This window comes from Carlito syrichta, unplaced genomic scaffold (assembly GCF_000164805.1).
Source record: "Carlito syrichta isolate Samal-C Ts95f unplaced genomic scaffold, Tarsius_syrichta-2.0.1 Scaffold305729, whole genome shotgun sequence".
Classification (NCBI taxonomy): Eukaryota; Metazoa; Chordata; class Mammalia; order Primates; family Tarsiidae; genus Carlito; species Carlito syrichta.
Window position 1 is genome coordinate 640,804 of NW_007249825.1, and position 26,896 is coordinate 667,699.

General features: G+C 49.5%; 1 protein-coding gene across 3 annotated transcripts in view; it reads right to left on the reverse strand.

Annotated features, from left to right (window-relative positions):
• LHPP (phospholysine phosphohistidine inorganic pyrophosphate phosphatase) overlaps positions 1-26,896 on the reverse strand; it is a 154,717-nt gene that overhangs the window by 87,079 nt on the left and 40,742 nt on the right. Inside the window, exon 6 of one of the 3 annotated variants that reach the window (XM_008062507.1) lies at positions 7,587-7,678. The exons of the other annotated variants lie outside the window; for them this stretch is intronic. Within the exon in view, the coding sequence (XP_008060698.1) occupies positions 7,587-7,678 (92 nt within the window). The remainder of the gene's footprint in view (positions 1-7,586; positions 7,679-26,896) is intronic. 3 annotated transcript variants of the gene reach the window in all.

Consider the following 26,896-nt stretch of genomic DNA (forward strand, 5'->3'; position numbering starts at 1 on the left):
GTCCAGACTTGCCTGGCACCCCCAGCCCTCACCACATACACACTGGAGAGGAAGGAAGGGCTCGGGTGCAGTGGGCTTCAACCACAAAGGCAGCCACGATGGGACTTCCAGCCTGGCACCTAGCACCTCCCCAGGTGAGCTGCGTGTGCTCAAATGACCGCCTTCAGGGCCTGCCCTGGTTCAGGAGTCCCCCAGGCCAGGCCCTGCTTAAGTCCAGCTCATCAGCAGGGCCAAGTGCGGGATCCTATGTGTGTGGAGGAGGACAAGGCGGGGAGGTCCTGTGAGCCCCCAGCCCGGCCACTCTTGTTGAGAGAGGCCTGGCCCCTGCTCAGAGCTCCAGTGAGACTTGGCTAACCAGGGGGCCGGTGTGAGCGTGTTCGGGCACAGGCCTTGGAGAGCTGGGTTTGAGTGCCGACTCCACACTGGTGAGCTGTGTGGCCTTGGGCAAGTTACTCTGCCTCTCTGTTTCCATTTCCCCACCTATAACATGGGGGTTAAAAGAAGCCCACTCCCCCAGGCTGCTGTAAGGTTCAGGTGAGCTGACGTCACCTGTAGGCACCCGTCCCGGTCCCAGTGCCTGGGCTGCCCTCCGTGAGGCACATTCTGTGGCTTCCTGCCCTGTCATCTTCCGCTGAGCAACTCTCCCGGGGGCGTCATGAGGGGGTGAAGCGCAAACGTGATCACAGCCCCAGAGCACACACCCTGTGATGTTTGCCGAGCGGCTTCTGGGACGTACCAATGGGAAGGAAGCACCCTGCCGACCCGTCTCAGCCCTCAGCCCACACTCCAGAGCCTTCCAGGACCCGTTACCTGCAGGCTCCCAAGAGGCAAATTATTGGGGGTTTGGAGGCTGCCTATGGGCAGCCTGTCTCCTGAGCTGACCCTCAGCCTCCACCTGGGACCCCTTGTTCAACCCGGAGTCCACCAGTTTCTCCACAGGAGGCAACAAGCCCAGCAGGGCGTTCACAGCTGTGAAGACCTTTCCCCTCTCACCCTGGACACGAAGCAGCCTTGGCCAGGGACCAAGAACAGCAGTGAGGGTCAGGCCCCAAGTGCTGCAGTGTTAACTGTCTCCAGCCCCTGGCCAATCAGGGGGCAGGAAGCAGTGCGGGTGGGGAGGAGGCTGACTGCCCCCCTAGACGAAGCCATGGGGCCCAGATGGTGTGCCCGCCCCTGGAGACGCCCCCCTTCACCTTCTGGGCCGAGCGTGTCCCCCTACTTCATCACAGGTCCCCTCGCCTCTATCTCCTCGGGCCCCTGGGGTCTCCTCCGCCATCTCTCCTGAGGCCCAGGGTCCGCATGAACTGCACCGCCAGGTGCTGACAGTCCCGAGGACCCCAGGACCCTAAAGACCCGGTCCTGGCCACCACTCGGCTGTTCTGAGAGGGGAGGAACACAGGCCTCCCCTCTCAGAACAGCCGAGTGGGGGCCAGGACGGGGGTGACAGCGACACCATCTGGCCAAGTTGAACACGCGCGTCCTCTGGGAGCCAGCACGACCACCAGGAGACACAGACCACCACGTCCCCAGCAGCCTGTGCAGAACAGCCAAGCCAGGACCCACCCAGAGGTCCCCGTCAAGGCAGGGGCCGAGAGAGGGTATCCCAACCACAAGGACATGGTCACCAGGACGAAGGAGCCACAGCTCGGCGGGACACGTGATTCCACTGAGACACAGCTCAGAGCAGGAAGACCCAGCCCTGCTGTGGAGGGAGGTAGACCACAAGGGAGCTCACTAAGGCACGACCATGCCCGTGGGGATCGGGCCAACCCTGGAGGACTGGGGGTGTCGGTGGTGGGTCTTCCCGGCAGGGCACAACCTCCTAGTTCTTAACTGAGGGGCCTCTGCATTGTTCTTTGTTGAACTACGCACTCAAAAATTCTGTTCCCATCACAATTTTTAAGGCATATTTTTGTTAGATATATTTTATCATAATAAAAAAGTCTGAATATTTTTAATGAAAGTAAATGTAGCCGGGCTCGGTGGCGCAGCCTGTCATCCCGCACTTTGGGAGGCCGAGGTGAGTGGACTGCCTGAGCCCGCGGGTTCGAGACCCGCCTGGGCAACTTTGGAGACCTCATCTCTACAACAAATCAAAAAAAAATTAGCCAGGCGTGGTACCGCGTGCCTGTAGTTCCGGCTACTCAGAAGGCTGAGGCGGAAGGATCGCCGGAGCCCAGCAGGTCGAGGCAGCGGTGGCCGGGAGCGGACACTGCACTCCAGTCTGGGCGACAGAGTGAGACTCCAACTCAAAAAAAAAAAAGAAAGTAAATGTGACAGAAAATAGGTTAGCACTTGCCTGGGGCTGGGAGGAACTGGACTCCCCTAGCTAGCCACGCACTGTGACATATGTGACTGCTGAAAAGTTAACACCAGGTTCATTTACTTCCCTCAAACTCCGTGTGGCACTGGAGAAAACTCTTTTCCAAAGAGAACCCAGAGCCTCTGCTTACAAGAAACACTTTGGGGTCAGTCGTGGCCAAGTCTTGGAAGACCCCGTCAAAGGGTGTCGCTTGGACCACAGCTGTTTCCAAGTCCATCGGGCAGGGACATTCCCCTCCCAACCTGGTCTGGGTCCACCGTATGCTCTGCAACCCTCACCTTCCAGCCTTGTGCAAGGCTGGATTCCAGCTCGGCAGCTGGCCCCTGCAGGCCCCAGGCCCCAGCCAAGTTCAGGAGCAAAAGAGGCACCTATGCCCGCCAGAAGGAGCCTTGCCGGACACCTGGAATCCCAGGTCCTGGAACGTTCCCTCTCCGAAGGACAAACTGCCAATAATGTTCGGGCCCAGAAAACATCTTCCGACCTTGAATAAATAATCAGAGATCTGAGTAGCTGTTTTATTTACCCAGTAATGCCATGACTAGTGTAGAAGCTTTTCCAGCAGTGACGCCCTCGAATTGGTCTTAAGAAACAGGGTGCCGTGGTGTGCAGAGTGGCACAGAACGATACGGAGAGTGAGGGGTGACATTGTGCGGTTTCTGGCACATCCCTGGGAGGAAGGGGTTGGGTGGCGACAGAAAGAGGTCACCAGGGTCTGTTTCAGACGTGCTGACAGCTGCTTCTCTACCGCTGGGGATGGGGGAGAGGCCCCCTTGGAACCGGGCAGAATGTTCCTTCTGTGTATTTGCCTGGATGGGAGGGCCCGGGGTGCAGACCCAGCCGTAGCCCCAGGGAAGAAGCAGGTCAGGAAGGGGCGGACTCAGCAGAGCCCAAGGCCTTCAACCACAGAGCCTTGGGTGGGCTCTGGAGGGAGGCTGGGGCCCTGAAGGTGCCGCCTCTCTGCTGCAAAGTTTATCCACAAGGGCAGGATGTCCAGGTGGGAGAAAGCGAAAGCAGAGCACCCACCCAGAGGGCAGGGGCGGCCAGGCTCCTGTCCGGCCGCTGCGAAACCTCACCAGGTGGCCTTGGGCAAGGCTCTGGCCATCTCATCTGGAAAGGTCCCTCACAGTAGGGCCCAGCACCCTCTGGGCCTCAGGACTCACTTGGAACCATGAGGATTAGCCACTCATGAGCAGGGAGTGCCCTGTGGAGGAAACTCTTGTCCAGGGCCTGGGCGGCAGGAACGCTCTGCTGTCAGGTGGGACCTTGAAGAGACCAGGGGAGGAGCAGCGGCCTCCTGGCCTCAGGCTCGTAGGATCTGCCAGTACGTCTAGCACACCAGACAGGCTGCGAACCCGACAGATGGGAGGACGCCCAAAGGCCTTTACCTGCCAGCCAGGTAAGGGCTGCGCCCTGGCGAGGCTGGACTTCCAAAACGGCAGGCATGAGGAGCAGGCTTTGTGCTTCTCCGTCCGTGACTCTGGGGCAGCCCCGCTGGGCAGTGCTCCAGGTCCTTCCTGCCTGGGGGCCAGGCCCTGGGCAGCTCAGGCCACCTAACCATCTCCCAGCTGAGGCGTCGTTCTCTTTTCTTTGGGCCATTTTGTGAGAAAAGCAGAAAGAAGCAAGAGGCATGGATAAGTCCAAGGTGACAGGGAGATCGCATAGCCAGTGAGACAGTCCAAATCCCGCACTTTCCAGCAACACCCATGCCTCTCGGACTTCTGAACCATCACGTGTGTGTGCGTGCATGCGTGCATACCCAAAACTAGAAAACGTGGAGGGGGCATCCTACAGCAGGGCCAATGGGAGGCCCTCGGCCCTAACATCAGTCCCCTCCGGCTTCCCTCCCCTCCTGGTACCAGAGACTGGCAGGACTATCCCCTGCCTGCGGGCTAGCCCAGCCCTCACCGGCGCTTGGCTCTGCCTCCCCAGCCCTGCCCTGGCATCAAACCAGATGTGAGTGCAGTCCCCCACTGCATGGCTCTCTGCCACCTGTGCCCCATGGCGAGACCATCCCCCTCCCCCTCTACTCTCCCAATTCATCCCAGGCTGGACCAAGGCCACTGATAGAGGGCCAAGGCAGCCTTCCAATGCCCAGCTGATGTATACAGTATCCACTGGCTCCCGAGAGCCCACGGGGAGGAGGCCCAGCACCGGGGCAAGGACACAGCTCCTGCTCTTGGGGGGCTCATGTCTGGCACAGACGGGGGCCATGCGGACCTCTATACCAGTCTGCCCGTTCCCAGAGGCAGCTGGGGAGATGGGGACAGCCCTGGAAGGATAAGCTGGATGGAAGCATCTCCCAGAGGGGAGGAACTCTAGCCAGTCGCAGGGGGCCCAGCTGACTCCAGAGGCTGTTTGCTGGCCCCTGTCGGTCACGCAGCCACAGGGAGCACCACGCAGGGATTTCCAGCCGCAGCACGGCACCCACCCCGGCGCCTAGCTCGGCCAGTGCCCCACACCCAGGTGCGTCTAATGCACCGAGAGTGCCATCTGGAGGAAGAAGGGGGCAGTGCAGAGCGAGGGTGGCCTCCGGCTCCAGGGCCCACCAAAGCCCCAGCAGAGGTCAGGTTACATTTTCTAGTAGTCACATCAACAAAAACCAAAACAAACAGGTGAAATTAACACATGACATCAGCAAATCAACACGTAAAAAAGTGACTCATGAGCTCTTTTACAAGTTTCTCTCCCCACCGTCTCTGAAATCCGACGTCTTTTGCACTTCTGCACGTCTTAGTCTGGGCTGGCCGCATTTCAATGACCAGTTGCCACTGGCAGCCGTGTCTACCATGTCAGTCAGCACAGCCAGAGACGCCAGAGGCAGAGAGGTCGCCCATGCCCTTAACACGCACAGAGCGCCACCTCCTTTTCTGCCCATGGGGCCTCCTCCCAGTTGCCACAGTCCCTACCTTAGCTCAACCAAGACTCTTCCTTCTCTTGCCTGCTTCCAAAGGCAGATGTGAGTCCTCACTAACAAATCAAAAAATCTGAAACCTAAATACCCTCAGGAACAAACAGGCCAAGGCCCATCCTCTCAAGCCAGGGCAGGTGACTCCGTACCTGGCAACTAGATGGAAATGACTGGCGGCAGTGGGGAGTGCCATCCCACCCCGGACCATTTGTCAAGGGCTTGCTGTGCACTGGGCGCTAAATGAGTTCTGACACACTGCATCTCGTTGGGTGTTCAACATTATACAGATGCTCGTGGAGAGAAGTGTTCGGGAAGAAAGCAGGTTACAAGATAGCATCGTCCCGTTTTTGTAAAAAGACCAAAATATCAGTAGTAAGTTTCTCTACAAAGATAAATTCGGCAAATGGCTGATGGAGTTGGTCTCTCCGGGAGATGGCACCATGGAACTCCACCTCACATCTTGCACACCATACAGATACCTGGACTCTGGCGAGTGACAGCCCTTGGTGGCATAGGGTGGGTACCACCTCCCCCATGCCCACCTGCTCCTTCTCAGGACCTTCGGTAGAGGCCCACTCTCAGCTTACAGGGACACCTGGTGTAGGCTGGCCAGAAAGACCCTAGCCAGGGCAGCATTCAAGAAAGACAACATGTTTCTCCCCCAAGGAAGCAGAAGCCCTGTGCACAAAACCACACAATTCTCGGTCACCACCTTTGGCCAGGTCACACCTCTGCATTTCCAAATAAGGAGGCATCACTCCCATGCTCATCGGCCACTGAGGCACACTGCACACGCTCCAGGCTGGGCTTCCGCTGGGTGACACCAGGGCAGTACAGTGGTGACACAGGACAGTACTGGGTGACACAGGGCAGTACAACTGAAGGGTGGCGAGAACCAGCTCTGCAACTTGGGGGGCAAATGAGGGACTGGGAGCCTCAGAGCACCTGGCTGGCCTCTTGGAAAGAATGTTTCTGCACTGGAGAGTGGGGTCTCCCTTGCCCCCTTAGGCCAGACAACGGAGGGGAGCCAGGAAACCCTCCTCTGAGGGCCTAGGGAAGAAAGAAGGGACACATTCCAGGGATGTCAGGGGCTTCCCAGGGGCCTCCAAACCTGGGAGGGTCCGGGAGGTGGCTGGAAGCACAGGCTTCCTGACCCTGGACCCACTTGTGCAGAGACTTCCTCACTCGCCTGTGCTCAGCTACCCAGGGCCCCCAAACCAGAGGTCCCTCGGGTCCTCACACAGGAGACAGACCTCAGAGCAAGAGTCAGACCCTCTCATTGGTCTTCTTGAATTCTGTCTGAGCAGATCACTCAAATGTAACTGGACTCGCCCCGCTCAAATCCAAGTGCCCCTGGCAACCATGTTCTAACCAAGTCTTTCCAGCATCCGCAGAACTGGACTTTCTCTGAATAGCCACAATCGAGAACATCTGGAATACGGTGAGACAACAACCTGATACCTAAGACATCCTCAACGCTAGAGAGCCAGAGCCCGGTCACCACAGGGCACCTCCACATGCCAGGTTCCCAACACCCACCAGCTGCCCACTGGTGCCTCGAGACCAGGCAAACTTCTGACCCAACAGATAAAACCCCAGCTTCTTCTCAGAATGGAGGCTCCATTCTGGAGCGTCTCTGACCAACCAACCACGTGTCGTCTCCAGGTTGTGTTTCAGCATGAAGCAGATGGACAAGGGGCAGGGAATGCTGACCAGAGGAATGAGTGCCCACAGGCTGTAAACGTCACCACAGCAAAGGGTCTGACCGAATTGCTGAACGCAACACGGTGTGAATTTGGCCCAACTCAGGGCTTTTGCTTACTTATCTCTACACTACACACCATTTCAAAACTCAGACCCGGCGAGGCGTGGTAGCTCACGCCTGTAATCATAGCACGTAGGGAGGCTGAGCTAGAGGACTGCCTGAGCCCAGAGGTTTGAGACCAGCCTAGGCAACTTGGCAAGACCTCATCGCTATAATAAATAAATAAATAAATAAATAGCTGAGCGTGGTGGTGTGCCCCTGTGGTTCCAGCCTTCCAGAAGGCTGAGGCGAAAGGATCACCTGCGCCTAGCAGGTTGAGGCTGGGGTGGCCGTGATCGGGCCAGTGCACTCCAGCCTGGGCAACAGAGTGAGACTCCAACTCAGAAACAAAAAACTCAGACCCTACGTCTAAGTCACTGCCCCTTATCACCTTCTGCTACAAAAAGACCAGCCACCCTCATCCTCAGAGGTCAGTTACATAAAAGACAGCAAATGCCCACCCCTGGCTCTTCACTTCAGAAGGAAACGCAAGAAAAGTCTGTAATTGCCCCGTGATGGAAGGGGGCAAAGGAACCCGGCCGGTCACTGACCTGAACTTTCCAGTCCGCACCTGCAGGGCTCTCATTCCACACCGCTGGGCACCGCCGACGTCACCCACGATATCATCCCCAATCATGATGGCCTGTCACGGCAGTGAAATACGCACAGAAGTGATGTCGGGAGAATTTTATTCCTGTGCTCCTTCATCTTTTTTTGACATAATAAACTGCTTGATTTGATGTTTAAAACCAGCATCATACAAATTAAACAAGATAATATTGTCATCGTATTGATTAAAAGTCAACCCACCTTGAATATATCTCACACTGCCCCCCTGGGCCACAGCTCTGAACGGTATATATTTGTGCAATTTGAAATCAATCAGTAGATGTCAAAGTGATTTGGTGCCCCAAGGACGTGGGAGGAGGCTGAGGCTGCAGGCCTTGGCTGGAACACAGGCTACATTTTACCTGATCCCAGAGACTCTGTAACCAACTGATTTGCCAATCCTAGGTTCTGTAAAAACTAAGCAACTCTCTGGCGAATCTTTGTAAAGTGTTGCTTCATATAGGTTTTGCCTTCAATAGTGAACGTTTTGCCTATGAAAATCAAAATCACACACACACAAACACAATGCTCACATCCTGGAAATAATTTCAAAAAGCAGCCTCTGGTTGGGTGCAGAGGCTTATGGCTGTAATCCCAACACTTTGGGAGACCGAGGTGAGAGGACTGCCTGAGCCCACGGGTTCGAGACCAGCCTGGGCAACTTGGCAAGACCTCATCTCTACAACAAATAAAAAAAATTAGCCAGGCATGGTGGCGCGTGCCTGTAGTTCCAGTTACTTGGAAGTCTGAGGTGGAAGGGTCACCTGAGCCCAGCAGGTCACAGAGTGAGACTCCAACTAAAACAATTTTTAAAAACAGCCTTTGGAATATATTCTCCCACCTGAAACAACTAGAAAACCAGACAAACTCTGAGATAACAGTTTTCAAGATACTGGAAACAAACGAGGTGAACCCTGCAATTGCCCTCAACTCACTGCCTTCAGAGTTTCCAGACTGTGATGCAGGGAGGGTGTTATGGACCCCGCAAATTCATATGTGTCCCCACCAAATTCAAATTTGCCTAACCCTCAATGTGACTGTACTTGGGGACGGGACCTAGGCGGAGGCAGTTAAATTTAAATGAAGTTAAAAGGGTGGGGCCTTCGTTTGACAGGTCTGGTGTCCTTATGAGAGGAAAAGACACCAGAGCATGTTCTCCTCATACAAGCAGAAGAAAGGCCATGTAAAGACCTTTGTAAGAAGGCGGCCATCTACAAGCCAGAGGGGCCCTCACCAGAAACTGAATTTGCCGGCACCATAACCTCAGACTTCAAGCCTCCAAGGCTGTGAGAAAATAAATTTCTCTCACTTAAACCTCCTAGTCTGTGGTATTTTATTATGACGAGCTGAGCTGACTGATAACAGAGGAAAACCCCGGTGGAGCTCAGAAGACTCTTCTGAGGAGGAGACAGAGCTAAGACTCTGGGGAGGCCGACATGGCAAAGGTTCATAGGATGGAGCATCAGAGAGGAGAGGGAAGCATGGAGAGAGCGGTGAGAGACACCAAAGACCCCCTCAAGTATTCAGAGGCCACAGATTAGCACACGTTGGGGAGAAAACTGCCCAAGCCTGGGGAAAAGCCACACCAAAAAATCAGAGAAAACTGCCTGTACCTCACGCAGGATTGAATAGTTTCCCACCAGTCAGACTGGTCAATCTCACAATTCACGGGGTACTGAGTTGTATCTCAGAAGTGGCTTGCTTCAATAGTGGGGAATAACTAGTCCAAGATTAAATCCTACCCTGGTGATGCCTCCAAAATCTTAAAAGCAAGATCTGAAAGGATCAAACTGTTTCCAAGTAATTTAACTGTATCCCAGAACAAAGCTTAAAAATATTTGTGGGTGTACAAAAATAGCCAGCACTCAAAAAGAAGGCAAAATTGATAATGTCTGGCATCCCACAGAAAAAGACCTCAGACATGCAAAGAAGGAAAATATCAAACATATGAGGAGAAAAATCAATCAATCAAGACTGACTCAGAACTGACACACATGTGAAAATTACCAGACAAGAGCATTAAATCAGTTCTTGTAACTGTATTCCATATGGCCAAAAAGTTAAGTAGAGAAATGGAAGAGAGAATAAAAATCTCCAAATCAAGCTTCTAGAGATGACAACTGCAACATCAGGGATCGAAATGCACTGGCTGAGATTAATGTCAGAGCAGAGACTGCAGAAAATAAGATTAATGAACCTGAAGACATAGAGATAGAGACGATCCAAAATGAAATACAGACAGAAAAAATAATTTAAAAAGAAGGGACAGAGCATCAGTGAGCTACAGCACAGCTTCAAGTGGCCTGATAAACATGGAACTGAAGTCCCTGAAAGTGAGATAAGACAGGAGACAGATCTGAAGAACAATATATGAAAAATTCCCAATTCAGCAAAAATGATAAATCCACAAATCCAAGATCCCCGTGGAACACCAAGCACAAGAAACATGAAGAAAGCAACAAGCCACATCACAAGCAAATTGCTAAAAACCAGTAACGAGAAAAAAAAACATCTTGGCTGGGCACGGTAGCTCAAGCCTGTAATCCCAGCACTTGGGGAGGTTGAGGCGAGAGGATTGCCTCAGCCCGGGTGTTTGAGACCAGCCCAGGCAACATGGTGAGACCTCGTCTCTACAATAAAATCAAAAATTAGCCAGGTGTGGTAGCGTGCACTTGTAGTTCCAACTACTTGGAAGGCTGAGGCAGAAGGATCGCTGGAGCCCAGCGGGATGACGCTGGTGTGGCCGTGAGTGTGGCACTGTACTCCAGCCTGGGTGATGGAATGAGACTCCAGCTCAAAAAAAAAAATCAGGATTGCCTGAGCCCGCGGGTTCGAGACCCACCTGGGCAACTTAGTGAGCCCTCATCTCTACAATAAATAAAAAATCAGCCGGGCATGGTAGCGCGCGCCTGTAATTCCAGCTACTCGGAAGGCTGAGGCGGAAGGATCGCCGGAGTCCAGCCGGTCGAGGCTGCAGTGGCCGGGAGCAGCCACTGCACTCCAGTCTGGGCCACAGAGTGAGACTCCAACTCAAAAAATAAAAAAAAAAAATCTTAAAAACAACCAGAAAAAAAAAAGGCATGGTATATACAGAGAAGCAAAGATAAGATATTGGATTTCTTGTTGGAAACAACACAAGTGAGAGGACTATGGAGTTATCCTCTTTAAAGTACATGTACTGAAAGAAAAAATGTCCACCTAGAGTTTATATCCAGCAAAAATATGTTTCAAAGCAAAGGGGAAATGAGAATATTCCAGATATCTAAAGCTCAAAGTTCATTCCCAACAAAGCTACCCTACAGGAATTGTAGAAGGGAGTCCTTCAGGCAAATGGGAAATCACACCAGCTGAAAATATGGATCTACACAAAGCAATGGAAAGCACCAGAAGTGGTGCTGACTATCTCCTGCTTCCCTCCCTCCTGCTGGCAAAATTCTCCCAGTCCCTCAAGACCCCGTCCAGGTGACCCTTCCTCGGTCCCTGGGGCTGGGATGCACGGTCTTCCCAGAGCACTCTGTGATTGCCCCCTCGTGTTGCCTGTGTCATACTGTTATCAATGGACTCCTCTCGTCTCCCTCTTCCAGAAAAGGGAGCAGAGGCAAGGACTGTGGGCTGACAACTGGCATTTAGTTGATGCTCAACAAATGCCTACTGAGTGGATCAGTGTTCTGAATTAAGGCATGGGCTTTAGGGGGCACAATCAACAAGACTTCTCATTGGCCGCCAGTGAAAAGAACGGAGGAGCCGGGCTCGGTGGCTTGCCTGTAATTCCAGCACTTTGGGAGGCTGAGGTGAGTGGATTGTCTGAGCCCGTGGGTTCGAGACCCGCCTGGGCAACTGGGCAAGACCTCATCTCTACAATAAATAAAAAATTAGCCGGGCGTGGTAGCGCGGGCCTGTGATTCCAGCTACCTGGAAGGCTGAGGCAGAAGGATCGCAGGAGCCCAGCAGGTCGAGGCTGCGGTGGCCAGGAGCGTGCCACTGCACTCCAGTCTGGGAGACAGGGTGAGACTCCAACTCAAAAAAGAAAAGAACAGAGGAAGTCTTACGGTCCAGTTCAAAGCTGCCAGAACTTTCGTCATTTGTGGGTCTCCTCTTGTATTAACGCGTATCATTAATGATATCTAAAATTGATTCATACTTGATGTATTGTAGAGATGAGGTCTTGCCAAGTTGCCCAGGCTGGTCTCGAACCCATGGGCTCAGGCAATCCTCTCACCTCAGCTTCCCAAAGTGCTGGGATTACAGACGTGAGCCACCACACCTGGCAACTGATTCGTACTTTTAATGTAAACACAAGTATTTTTAAAGTAGAAAAAGTCATCGTTCTCATTCCCTACCTCAAAAATCTGACTAGAAGCTTTAAAATATTTTCAGGAAAAGGTCTGCAAGTGAAGGTTTGCTAGCACTGTGGATATCAGACGGATTACAGATGTGCTCTCGAGGCCAATCAGGAATTTCCTTGGTCAAGGGGCCAGACAACCTAAGAAACTGAACTTTGGAAGGCGGAAGCAAGAGGACTGCCTGAGCCAGGGGTTCGAGATCAGCCTGGTCAACTTATTGAGACCTCACCTCCACAATAAATCAAAAAACTAGCTGGGCGTGGCGGAACAGGCACATAGTTCCCGTACTTAGACGGCTGAGGCAAAAGGATCGCCTGAGCCCAGTGGGCCAAGACTGCAGTCTTCGTGATCGTGCACTCCAGCCTGGGGGACGAGTCAGACTCCGACTCCAAAAGAAAAGAAAAGAAGAAAAAGAAAAAATAAAATAACGACCATGAAGCATTCACAGCCGAGGGACTCTTACTGGTCACGGGCCCATCAATTTGGACTATGACAGTGCAGACACACGTCTACGTGGAATTTGCTCTCCATCAAAGGGGGCCACAGAGAGGGAGGTGGGGCCTGTGTGACCAGCAGAACGGACAGACTGACTCAAGTCTCTCAGACTGAACCAGAGCAGCTAAGGCAGAATCCCAGCTCTGGTGTTTGCCTGCAACGTGACCTTGGGCAAGCCTCCACTTCAATCTGTAAAATGGCATAATCGGTATGGGAGTTAAACAGAATCATATTAGTCGGGCTCGGTGGCTCAGCCTGTCATCCCGCGCCTTTGGGAGGCTGAGGTGAGTGGACTGCCTGAGCCCGCGGGTTCGAGATCCGCCTGGGCGGCGAGACCTCATCTCTACAGTAAATAAAAAAATCAGCCGGGCGTGGTAGCGCATGCCTGTAATTCCGGCTACTCGGAAGGCTGAGGTGGAAGGATCCCTGGAGCCCAGCAGGTCGAGGCTGCGGTGGCCGGGAGCGGCCACTGCACTCCAGTCTGGGTGACAGAGTGAGACTCCAACTCAAAAAAAAAACAAAACAAAACAGAATCATATTAAGTTAAGCATCTAGCACAGGGCCTGCATACTCAGTTATCTAAGTGTGTTGAAAAGGAAAAACAAGTATGAGAAAATGTCTTGTGGAGGAAACTCCCAATCTAAGCATGTCAGAGACAGTCCACATGATTGATGACAGTACTCTTTGCTCCAGTTACTTGGCACCTTTGTAGCGGGCCCCATGTGGGCCAGGTACCAGCCCAGGCAGTGGCCAAGTGGCCACACAGTGTGAGTGGACAGACACGGTTCCTGCCTTGTGGAGCTCATGACAAGTGATGAAGATACATGTTAATCAGATACCATCACAAACACATCATCGGGGTCTGTGAAAAGGCACGGGGGCTGTCAGGCCTGACCTGCAGGCTTGGTGGTGATTAGGGAAGGCTTTCCAGAGGAGGTGACGTTTCAAGCTTGGATCTGAAGAATGAAAGGAGCCAACCAGGTTGGAAGACAGAGGGGAGGGGTGGGAACATTTGCAGCAGGGGACACTACTGCCCATTTGCCCACCGTTCACAAGGGCGGGCCATGTGAGGAATTCCGAAAAGCACACACAAAAAAGCCTGAAGCAACTGTCCCTGGAAACATGCTAGGTAGGCCTTCAGAGAACTGAGGAGTCACGGGGAGCTGTGGATAAGCTCTTCTGACCATCAGCTCGTCCTGTATCACATGCAAGCTGAGGCCAGAGGGGCCTGCCTGTCTCAAAGAAGCCATGGGGGACGGGGTCCCTGGGGAAAGCTCGGGGGTGACCAAAGCCCAGCAATGCTGAGAATTCTGCCAACCACGAGCAGCCACCAGCCCTCTGCGAGGCATGAGGTACTTGAAATAAAACTGCATGTCTTCCTCGCGAATATTCTACATGTCATACTTTCCACTCATTTCCTGCCTCCATTCTATGCTTCCCAGAGTGGGTCATGCGATTGGTGACATATTATGTGACTCCAGGCAGAACAGGACATGCATTTTAATGGAATCATGTGGCATTTATTTTTAGATTAATCTATTATGATAAGTGAGAGATTCTGGTATTCCATTTACAGTAGTGATCCTAAGTATAATACATTTATTATAAGTTCCCAGTATAATACATTTATTTAGGTAATAGTGGCATGTACCCAGACATGGCAAAAACTGGAATTTTTTTTTAAGTTTTTTGAGGAAGGGTCTTACTCTGTCACCCAGGCTGGAGTGCAGCAGAGTGATCATAGCTCACCATAGCCTTAACCTCCTAGGCTCAGGAGATCCTCCCGCCTTAGTCTCCTGAATGACTGGGACTACACGAGTGTGTCAACACGCCTGACTATTTTATTTTATTTTTGTAGAGACAAGATCTCACAATATTTCCCAGGCTGGTCTCAAACTCCTAGGCTCAAGCAATTCTCCCGTCTTGGCCTCCCAAAGTGCTTAGGATTCCTAGCGTGATTCACTGCACCCGGCCAGAACTGTTTTTTCAAGAATGACCGATGTTGGGGAAAACACTGTTGAATCCAAAGGAGTTTCTTGTGTCTATCAAACCACCTGGCTGTTTAACAATCATCAAGTCACCGAGGAGGAAACAGCCTGCGGCACTGTGTGTTCCCAGAACTGGGACCAGCACCAACGTCAACTGTATACACACAGGTGAGTCCAAGGGTCATGCAGAGCCAGGGATGCCCAGGCAACTCGCTTGATTCCTGGCTTCAGGTGGCTGACTGGCCATAGCCCTGGTATTCTCAAGGAAGTGTCCTGGAAATGTGGGGTCAGCTGTGACTATTCACAGCATGCCAACTTAGGAGCATGTCCACTGCTGCCTGAAGCTCTGGTGGCCATTCTGCCAGAAAGTTCCTTGGAAATGGAACAGTTCTTCCAAATATTACATGTCATGCCTGACACCCTTCAAGCTTCTAAGCAAAATGAAATGTGTGTGCCCACACACACAACCAGACAGCAGAAAGGCTTCCCTCTCAGAAAAGAGACTCTCAGGACCACCTGGGCTGGGATATTTGTGGCTGGGCCCATCGAGATAGATCAGAGAAGTCTGGTCCCTCCTCTAAGAACAGCACTGCAGCCCCATGCTGCACCCAGGCAGAGCCCAGGGAGCAGCGATGCCTGTCTGGGCCAGCTTGCAGACTCCGCATACCAAAATGCGCTCGGGACCCCGGGGGATTCCCAGATTTACTATCGGTGAAGGGCAATAATCATGCAACGAGGAGCAATTATTGCCAAATCATTTAGGATTTAAAAAATCATTGGCAAGAAGATAGAGGTCAAGAGGTGCGCCGTCAGGGGAAATAAAAAAACTCTACCTGTCAGGCCTGGGCTTCACTTCCTATCAGCCTGCAGCACGGTTGGGAGAGACAGACACAACACTGTAAGGGTCAGATCCCCCAGAACCCAGAAACCCAGAGCCAGAAGGAGCACCACAGTCGCGGAGGTGGGTTTTCTGATTTGGTTTCACAGGCAGATTCATTCTTCCCTCTTAAACGTCTGTCTGCCTACTGTGGTCTCTTTGCCACCCCTAGTGCCGGGAGAAAACCTAGTCTAACAGGCATTGATATTTGGGGTGCAAACACAAAATTTTTAGTGATCTCAGGACTTTTCCAGAAGGAGTATTTCTTCCTGCCACAGGGCAGACAACAGCAGGCTGAGTGGTGAAGGAGGGGCGGTCTCAGAGTCTGTACTGCAGCCCCAAGGAGCACTGGCACCCAGGGAGAGACCTCGAGATGACAGCTCACTCCAGGACCAGCCCTGGACCTCTGGCCTCTGGACCCAAAGGAACCCAGGCTCCCTCAGAATCCTGGAGACATTGCGTTGCCAAGGGAGTTCCACTGTGGTCTGACATATTCTTAAGGAACAAAACCAACACAGTAAAACTCAAAGATCACGTTATCTTTTAAAAAAAGGAAAAAAAGCAAGAAATAATGGTGTTTGTAAGGATATGGGGAAATGGCCACCCGTATACATAGCTGGTAAGGATGGGGAATGGACATGGGCTTCTGAAATAAAAATACTCAAGGTGCATCACATTCTGACAACACCACCACTAGATTTCTGGCAAATAATTAGAACTGTAAAGAGGAAGTACACATAAGATCATCAGGGTTATATAGAAGAGGAAATCTCAAAGTAATCTAATGTCCAACAATAGGGGAATGGAAAAGATGTTATGGTGGTCCAAATGATGTGAATACCATGCAGCCAAAAAAATTACTTTGTAAAAACACTTGGAATAAGCACAAAGGAAATTGTTCCCAGTAGGACATAAAGGGGGGAAAATTCAAGTTTCAAATCACAGATACAGGATTATCCCAATTTTGTGTTAAAACTGTATATATAAACTGGGCTCCCAAAGTGCTGGGATTACAGGCTGAGCCACCGAGCCTGACCAATTTTTTATTTTTTGAGTCAGAGTCTCACTCTGTCACCCTGACTGAATGGAGTTTCGTGGCATGTTCATAGCTCAGTACAGTCTCAAATTCTAGGGCTCAAGCAATCCTCCAGCCTCAGCGTTCAGAATAGTTGGGACTGTAGGTATGTGCTACCACACTCAGCTAATTTTGAAATTTTTTGTAGAGGGGAGGTCTTGCTGTGTTGCCTAGACTGGTCTTGAACTCCTGGACTCAAGCATCCTCCTGCCTTGGCCTCTCAAAAGTGCTGAGGCTGGAGGATTGCTTGAGCCCTAGAATTTGAGACTGTACTGAGCTATGAACATGCCACGAAACTCCATTCAGTCAGGGTGACAGAGTGAGACTCTGACTCAAAAAATAAAAAATTGGTCAGGCTCGGTGGCTCAGCCTGTAATCCCAGCACTTTGGGAGCCCATGGGTTCGAGACCCACCAGGGCAACTTGGTGAGACCTCATCTCTACAATAAATCAAAAATTAGCCAGGCATGGTAGCGAGCCTGTAGTTCCAGCTACTTGGAAGGCCGAGGGAGGAAGGATCGCTGGAGACTAGCAGGTCAAGGCTGCGGTGGCCGGGAGCGTGTCACTGCACTCCAGTCTGGGTGACAGAGTGAGATTCCAACTCAAAAAAAATACATAAAATAAAATTAAAAATTTATATGTAGACACAAAAAATGTAAAGATTAAGCATGATTTATGTTGTTCTAGGTTGGTGGAATTGATGAATGGTTTTTATTTTTTCTTGTACTTTTCTGAATTTCTCCTGTCCCCTTTAATGCGTTACTGTACTTCATAGTCAGATTTTTTAAATACTTGTATTTTGAGGAGAAGAAAATAAAATCTACCTTAAAAAGTTGCATGGAGCCGGGCTCGGTGGCTCAGCCTGTAATCCCGCGCCTTTGGGAGGCTGAGGTGAGTGGATTGCCTGAGCCTGCGGGTTCGAGACCCACCTGGGCAGCAAGACCTCAACTCTACAATAAATCAAAAAATCAGCCGGGCGTGGTAGTGCATGCCTGTAATTCCGGCTACTCGGAAGGCTGAGGTGGAAGGCTCGCTGGAGCCCAGCAGGTTGAGGCTGTGGTGGCTGGGAGTGGACACTGTACTCCAGTCTGGGCGACAGAGTGAGACTACAACTCAAAAAAAAAAGTTGCATGGAGGGGTGGGTGGGAAAAAAAAAGTTGCATGGAGAAAGTATCTTAAGGAAAACTAAGCCATGAGGTCTTGCAGGTCCCTGATGACCAGGGCACATCACAAAGACAGCCTCAGAGCCAGAAGGTCCTGAAACACCCATCAATTTTGAACCCACTGCACAGGACCAAGGCCCAGGTGTTTGCAGCCAGAACGTCCAATTCAATCAGGTCTGCAGGAGCGCTGACCTTTCCTGGCCCCTGTTCTCCCAATGCTGGTCTAGCATGCTGGTCTATTACCGGTCAGGAGCTCAGCAGGGTCACCCTCAGATTGACACCCAAAGAAAATGTGCACAGCTGGGGATCAGGGCTCAGCCAACGGGGTGGAGAGGGCCTCGATGAAAATACCTGAGGGAGGAGGAAGCTGGCCATGGGGGAAATGATTGGTCCCAAGTGGACATTCATTCCTCACCCACAGGCTCCCTACCAGGGCTCCAAACTGTTCCCAAAGACCCATAGTTAGGACAAATGCCCTGAGAATCAGGGAACAAAATGGTAGGGCCAAAGGGTCACTTTTTAAGCCTCACCCCCATTTGTCACAGGCCGTATGGAGGCCAAGAGCCATGAAAATCACATCTTCTGTTTACCCTCCTCCCGGAGATTTGGTCTAACCTTGTTTTCTACAGTTTGTATTCTGCCAACAATATATATTTTAATATTTTTCAAAATGGAAAAATGAGATTATACTACTAAATATGCCTCTCTAACTTCATTTACAGACCCTAAGAAATTCTGGGCCGGGTTCGGTGGCTCAGCCTACAATCCCACCACTTTGGGAGGCTGAGGTAAGTGGATTGCCTCAGTCCGTGGGTTCGAGACCCACCTGGGCAACTTGGCAAGACCACGTCTCTACAGTAAATCAAAAAAATTAGCCAGGCGTGGTAGCGCATGCCTGTAGTTCCAGCTACATGGAAGGCTGAGGCGGAAGGATCGCCGGAGCCCAGCAGGTCGAGGCTGCGGTGGCCGGGAGCATGCCACTACACTCCAGCTGGGTGACAGAGTGAGACTCCAACTCAAAAAAAAAAAGAAAGAAAGAAATTCTGATAGGCCGCTGGCCCTCCTTGAGAATCAGGGTACAGGAAAGAGTGCAGAGGGGACTAAAAGATGACGGTTGGATCCCTGCTTCACTTATCAGCAGAGTGATCATGGGTTCAACACTAGACTTTTCCAAGATCAATCCCGTAATGCTGTGGTTCTTCCAGGGCACATGTGGCAAGGTCTAGAGACATTTTTGGTTTCACAACTTGGGAAGGGGGATGTCTACTGCATCTAATGGGTGGAGACCAGGAATGCTGTTAAGCCCCCTACAATGCACAGCACAGCCCACCATCACAGAATGTCCTCCAAAGTCAATAGTGCCGAGACTAAGAAATCCTGTCTTAACCTCAAGCACCTATGACAGGGGATTGGAATAAGGATTTCATGAACTCGATGGGGAGGTGACAGCACCTGGGTATGCCTAGCACACGGGGTATGCAGGGTATTCAAGGTCCTTCCTCTCTAGGCCTCAGGCCCCTCACCTGTGAAATGGGTCCCTCCAGCCCAGGTTCCTCTGCTGTCACATATCAACACTTACAATAACTAAGCTCTCTGGCTTGAACAGCCCTGACTTCCATTAAACCTGTACTACCTGCAACCAGAACGTCTTATGATCATGAAAAACTGTCAGATCTGTCACATCATTTGGGATTTTGTATGAAGCTATAAAACCACCCAGATTCCGAAGCTTAAGCCACGAGAATTAGGTATTTCTAGAAGTAACCTTTAAGGTATGTTATTCTTTGCCTTATGACTGAATCCTACAAAGGGCTTGGTTACCTCTAAGAGGTTTGAATTTCCAATCTATTAGAGTAATACCAGCAATCTGTTATTTCTAGGCTATTGAGGAAAGGTTAAAATGGAAATTGGATTTGGGGCGTTATATCCATTCCAGGTACAGGGTGAAAATTCCGCAGCGGCAAGAAGCAAGTCAGGGTCTCGGGAAGAAGCAGTTATCAAGGGAAATGACTGGTGATAACTTTATTGATTAAAGCAGCTTGAAAAATTTCAGGTTCGCCCCAGCCTGGCACTTGAGCAGCAAGATAGCTGCTCACAGGCACTTTTCATTAAAAATAAAGAATCAGGGACAGAGAATTATTACCCTGTGCATAAGATGCAGTTCATTTCATATGACCTTATTTTGAAATACTGCTTTGAAATGTCTTCACATCCTGAGACTCAAATGGCATTAATGAACATTTTGGGAAAACAGCATGCTGGGGGTGCTCAGAAGACGCCATTCTGTGATGGTGGGCTGTGCTGTGCATTGTAGGGGGCTTAACAGCATTCCTGGTCTCCACCCATTAGATGCAGTAGACATCCCCCTTCCCAAGTTGTGAAACCAAAAATGTCTCAATTGCCGTTCAGTTGTCCAAAGGGAGAGACAGAAATGTCATTTGAGGGTGCAGGAGACTGACAATGTGGGAGGTAAATAACATACAGCTTTGCCACAAGTGCTCAGAGCGGCCAGAGAAAACAAGTCCTTAGCCTTCCAGGGCCACAGATGCTCACAACAGAGGAGCCAGCTATAGTGACAGAAACCTCAGGCAGACACAGTAACCGCCCCCCAAGGAATTCACACACCTCCAGTTCTCCCAGACATCACTGTCCTGGTATCTGAAAATGAGAAACCCGGATACACTGGACCCCATAAGCTCTTCTTTGGGGTGTGGGAAGAGAAGTTTCCCCTTCAGAATGTTAAAGATGCTGACCGTGAAAATAAAAAATGTCAAAAAAAAAAGGTGGGGGATGGACTCACCCAAGGAGGAACTATTCAAATGCCTTCTGCATATTCCGTTCCCTCTGGTCTCATTTTCCAGGCAGTGGCAGGCTTTTGGTTTTGCTTTGGGGGAAGGAGGGTGTTTGAGATGGTTGCGATCATACTGCTTAAAGTTTTTTATTTTATTTATTTTTGAGTTGGAGTCTCACTCTGTCACCTAGGCTGGAGTGCAGTGGCATGCTCACGGCCACCGCAGCCTCGACCTTCTGGGCTCAGATGATCCTTCCGCCTCAGCCTTTCAAGTAGCTGGAACTATAGGCACACGCCACAGTGCCTGGTTTTCGCTTAAATAATTTTAAATATTGATTTTTAAATTAAGATTTCGACATTAGCTTTTCTCACTCTCTATAACAAATTATCTGAAGAATGTATTCTTTCGAATTCATCCTGTAAGTGAGATATAAACATATACATAGTTGTTTATATTTTTTAAATGGAAAGATAAGCTACAACATTGATAAAAATAGCTACCTCTGAGAGACTGGGAGAAACAGAATAGAGGAAAAAGAACAGACAGTGGATTTCCTTGAATGTCTTGCTTTGTGGATTTTATTTTGGAACTACATAAATATTTTACATAACTATAAAATAAATTTAAATGTTCAAAAAATTATCTAAAAGTTAAAAGTAAAATGCATTCAAAGGAAACCCAGTTGGAAGACTATCACTCATTATTCCCAGCAGACTTAAAATCCAGTATTTTGATCACAAGTCTCCAGAGGAGTGTGTTATAAGGGGGAAAAAAACTGTCAAAAAAAGAAATCTTAACCAGTATAAGGACTTAGTACTTAGTAATCACATTAGTGAGTATCACAGCACAGGACACTTGGAGCGTAACCACAACTCTTGTGTCAGTATCAATGGTGGTGGATGAAAAGTGGTGGTGCTGGGCTTCCTTCACAGAGCATCATGCTTTGGAGACTGGTGTGTGTACTGAATTATGTTGGTATTCTTGAGAACCAGGATTTCTGACATGGAAATACTGATATAAGATCGGTGAGATTAAATAAAAACCCAAGGCCTAAATCTCAATCAGAAACTTCGGTGTGAACTCAAGATGTGTTTCATGTTTAAAAATATATATTTTTTTAAGTCTTATTGACTAGACAGGCTTAGAAATGATGACCAAACCAATAGCAATGAGAACGGTTAATGATGATTTTTTTTTTTTTTTTTAGTTGGAGTCTCACTCCATTGCTCAGGCTGGAGTGCAGTGGCACACTCATGGCTACCCCAGCATCGACCTCCTGAGCCCCGATGATCCTTCCATCTCACCTTCCAAGTAGCCGGAACCACAGATGTGTGCTACCATGCCCAGCTAATGTTTGACTTATTGTAGAGATGAGATCTCACCAAGTTGCCCAGGTTGGTCTCAAACCCGCAGGCTCAGGTAATCCACTCACCTTGGCCTCCCAAAGTGCTGGGATTACAGGCTGAGCCATCAAGCCTGACCAATGATGATTTCTAAACACTATTTTCCACTAAAAATTAAGCATGGTTCTTTGGAAGGACAGTGAATTCCAAAGCTAGGGCAAAAAAATGCACAGGGTAGATCTGGAACATTCTGTCATAACTAGAAGGCCCAAATAGGCCGACATCAATTGGATAAACAATTTAAGGAAGAGACTCCAGAATATAATCTACAAACATTGCAAAAGGCCCCAGGATGAAGTTACAAAAGACAGGAAATCTAATAACCACATTGCAAGAGGCAACTGCCTTGGTGAATTTTTTTACAACCACATAACTCTGGCCTCAACTAATTGTATGCACACAATAACAAGGAATAAAGAACTTCTCAGGGACCACTGGGGTCAGGTCAGAAGGACTCGAATGCCAACTTAAGGAAGCTCCTACTGGTCAAAGATGAAATAATTTGAACATCAATAAGACAATAACTGCAATGAGCCGGGCTCGGTGGCTCAGCCTGTAATCCCGCATCTTTGGGAGGCTGAGGTGAGTGGACTGCCTGAGCCTGCGGGTTCGAGACCCACCTGGGCAGCGAGACTCCATCTCTACAATAAATCAAAAAATCAGCCGGGCGTGGTAGCGCATACCTGTAATTCCGGCTACTCGGAAGGCTGAGGTGGAAGGATCGCCGGAGCCCAGCAGGTCGAGGCTGCGGTGGCCGGGAGGGGCCACTGCACTCCAGTCTGGGCGACAGAGTGAGACTCCAACTCAAAAATAAATAAATAAATACATAACTGCAATGAACTGAAACAGGTCGCGTATGTTTAAGTTGGTTTATAATGTTGTATGTATTTTTAAACCTCATTTGTCACCTGGGAGAATGCTAGAGAATCAACTCATCACTTTGAAAACTAATAAATAGTTGGGCATGGTGGCTCACACCTGTAATCCCAGTACTTTGGGAGGCGGAGGCAAGAGGATTGCCTGATCCCAGGGGTTCAAGACCAGCCTCGGCAACCTGGCCAGACCTCATCTCTACAGTAAATCAAAAACATATCTAGGCAGGGTGGCATGCACCTGTAGTTCCAGCTACTTGGATGGCTGAGGCGGAAGGATCACCTGAGCCCAGCAGGTTGTGGCTGCAATGGCTTTGAGTGTGGCACTGCACTCCAGCCTGGGTGACGGAGTGAGACTCCAACCCCAAAAAAGAAAACTTATAAATAGAAAGAAAGACACAAGCATTTATTTGCCTAGTGCATCCAACAGGAACCTCAGGGTAACAAATAATCGATAAGAAGAAGTATTCCTGTATATCCAGAGAATAATGAAGAAGGAATGACAGAATCCAAATGTTACCATTCTGCAACCCTTCGAGAATTAATGGAGTTAGGCCGTTAATGATCATTAATGGCTGCTAACAACGCAAAAGGAGACAACTGGACGTTCTGTATCTTCTGATGGAAGAACACAACATCATCTATAAAGTAATCTTGTCGGATAAAAATGACCTGGACACTGATTGAGCACCTAAGCATAGCACCAAAACAAGGAAGAGAGAGAACAAAGAAGCATGTCAAGGAACACCACTGGAGACCAGTCAACAACATCGAGGCCCTGGGAAACTACAGGACAAAAAACCCAGCTGCTTCTTCAAAAAGCTGCAAGAAAAACAAAAGGGAACGGGGGAAGGAGGGGATTGAGATCAAAACACACTTAAGAATCATATCGGGCAGGGCTCGGTGGCTCAGCCTGTAATCCCACGCCTTTGGGAGGCTGAGGTGAGTGGATTGCCTGAGCCCCCGCGGGTTCGAGACCCGCCTGGGCAACTTGGGGAGACCTCATCTCTACAATAAATCAAAAAATCAGCCGGGCATGGTAGCGCGCACCTGTAGTTCTGGCTACTTGGAAGGCTGAGGCGGAAGGATCGCTGGAGCCCAGCAGGTCGAGGCTGCGGTGGCCGGGAGCGGCCACTGCCCTCCAGTCTGGGCGAAAGAGTGAGACTCCAACTCAAAAAAAAAAAAAAAAAAGAATCATATCGGGGCTGAGCATGGGGGCCCAAGCCTGTAATCCAAGCACTTTGGGGGGCAGAGGCGAGAGAACTGTCTGAGCCCAGGTGTTCAAGACCAGACTGGCCAACTTGGTAAGACCCCGACTCAAAAAAAAAAAAGAAAAAAGAACCAGATTGACCAATCACAACGCAAAGACTCCACGTGGAGCCTGATTTAAACAAATCATAAACATATAACACTTACAGGACAAGCAGGGAAATGTGAACAATGACTGCATATCTGATGACACTAAAACTTAATGTTCTTTTTATTTAGATGTGACAAATGGTATTATCTATGTTTTTAAAAAGAACCCTATCTTCTAGAGACACATAGAAATATTTACAGATAAAGTCATGATTCCTAGGTTTTGACCAAAGTAACCTGGGAGAGAGGAGTAGGTAGGGGTATAGATTAAACAAGCAGTTGTTAAACTCAAATGGAAAGGAGGTCCAAACAGCCACATGTGGGACAATTTGCACAGCAACAAAACAAATAATGGTAGGAACGGATGATAACTCATGGAGCATAACAAATATCCTTAAGTCTGTGTTATCATAAATAAATAAATGGGGGAGAAGGGCATGCCTTTCCTTACAGTAAACTTCTAGTTAATATATATAGAAAAAATGACAGGAATAGAATATTATCATTTGGCAAACACCACAATATAACTGTTTCAAGTAGAAATTATCAAAGGATGCTAATATTAGGACTAATGATCAGACAGAGGATATTCACATAACGTCAAAGTGCTTTCCCACAAGGTATTTGTTAAAAGAGATAAATAGTAACTTTACAGGAGACAGCTCTAGAGATGACACCGTCTCAGCAGGTGGTCAGCATTAACATCACCAATAACTGAGCAGATGATATCACATCTCTGACAAGGGTGTGCCAAGAGAGGCATGGTGTTTCTGTAAGATTTCTGCCGGCCGGGCACAGTGGCTCAGTCTGTAATCCCAGTACTTTGGGAGGCCGAGGCAAGAGGATTGCCTGAGCTCAGGGGTTCAAGACCAGCCTGGGCAACTTGGTGAGACCTTGTCTCTACAATAAATCACAAAAACAAGCCAGGCGTGGTGGCATGCACCTGTAGCTCCAGTTACTTGGAAGGCTAAGGCGGAAGGAATGCCTGAGCCCAGCAGGTCAAGGCTGTGGTGGCCGTGAGTGTGCTGCTGCACTCCAGCCTGGGCAACGAGAGTGAGACTCTGATTCAAAAGAAAAAAAAAATGCCATAATCAGGAAGACAAAGAGAGGTTGAGAAAGTGTCCCAGAGTAAATGACACCAGAGATGTGACTGCTAAGTGTAACACATCTCCAGTTAGTGGGATGACATGCATCTGAAAAAGGTCTCTAGAAGAGTTCACAGTCTTGTAGCAGTGTGGACTTCCTGGTTTTGTAACTGATGACTGTGGTAAGTGCCAACATTTGGGGAACCCGTGAAGGAAATGTGGAGATTCTTTGTGCTATTTTTGCAGCTTTTTGTGAGTGTGAAATCACTTCAAAATGAAAAGTTAAAAACAATGTTTAAAGTGGTTATTGTAGCCAGGCTTGGTGGCTCAGCCTGTAATCCCATGCCTTGGGAGTCTGAGGTGAGTGGATTGCCTGAGCCCGCGGGTTCGCAACCCACCTGGGCAACTTGGCGAGACCTCATCTCTACAATAAATCAAAAAATTAGCCGGGCGTGGTAGCGTGTGCCTGTAGTTCCAAGCTACTTGGAAGGCTGAGGTGGAAGGATCACCGGAGCCCAGCAGGTCGAGGCTGCGGTGGCCGGGAGCGGCCACTGTGCTCTAGTCTGGGTGACAGAGTGAGACTCCAACTCAAAAAAATAAAGATAAAAATAAATAAAATAAAAAAATAAAGTGGTTATTGTTAGCCGGGCTCGGTGGCTCAGCCTGTAATCCCGCGCTTTGGGAGGCTGAGGTGAGTGGACGGCCTGAGCCCGTGGGTTCGAGACCTGCCTGGGCAACTTGGTGAGACCTCATCTCTACAATAAATCAAAAAAATTAGCTGGGCATGGTAGCATGCGCCTATAGTTCCAGCTACTTGGAAGGCTGAGGCAGAAGGATTGCTGGAGCCCACCAGGTTGAGGCTGCGGTGGCCAGAAGCGGCCACTGTACTCCAGTCTGGGTGACAGAGTGAGACTCCAACTCAAAAAATAAAAAATAAAAATAAAAAAGTGGTTATTGTTGACCATCACTGAAGCTCAGAGATGATCACCTAGGAGTTCCTTTGCTGCTCTCTCTACTTGCAGAAATATTTGAAATGTTCTGTGAAGAAAGGTTAAAAAGAGAAGTTTAGGAAACAGAAACCTGGAAGCCCTGTTTGGACTAGGTTCCAAGAAGTCCACTGTAAAAGAACATTCCTGAGATAGCCAGGGAAATTCAAATATGGATTGGTATGAGATAAAACTAAAACAAAAAGCCTGTTGATTTTTTAAATGTAGTCTTTAAAAATGTGCCAGCTGCAGTGGCTCACACATGTAATATCAGCACTTTGGGAGGCTAAGGTGAGAGGATTGCTTAAGCCCAAGGGTTCAAGACCAGCCTAGGCAACATAGAAAGATCCTGTCTCTACAAAAAATAAAAAAATTAACTGGGCATGGTGGCACACACCTGTAGTCCCAGCTAGTCAGGAGGCTGAGGCAGGAGGATCACCTGAGCCCAGGAGTTTGAGGCTGTAGTCAGCCATGACTACCCCCACTGCATTCAGCCTGGTCAACAGAGCAAGACCCTGTCTCTAAAAAATAAAAAATAAAGATTGGGAAGTTTGAAAGGCACTCTGTCCCTCAAATAGTTATAATGTAAAGGTGGCAAGATGAGTGCTTTTATTACTTCTTCCATATTGTTGTAATCTTGCTGTCATATTGTCTTTCCAATTAAGTATTTTTTTTTTTTTTCGAGTTGGAGTCTTACTCTGCCCAGATTGGAGTGCAGTGGCACACTCCCGGCCACCGCAGCCTCGACCTGCTGGGCTCCGGCAATCCTTTCGCCTCAGCCTTCCAAGTAGCTGGAACTACAGGCGTGCACTACC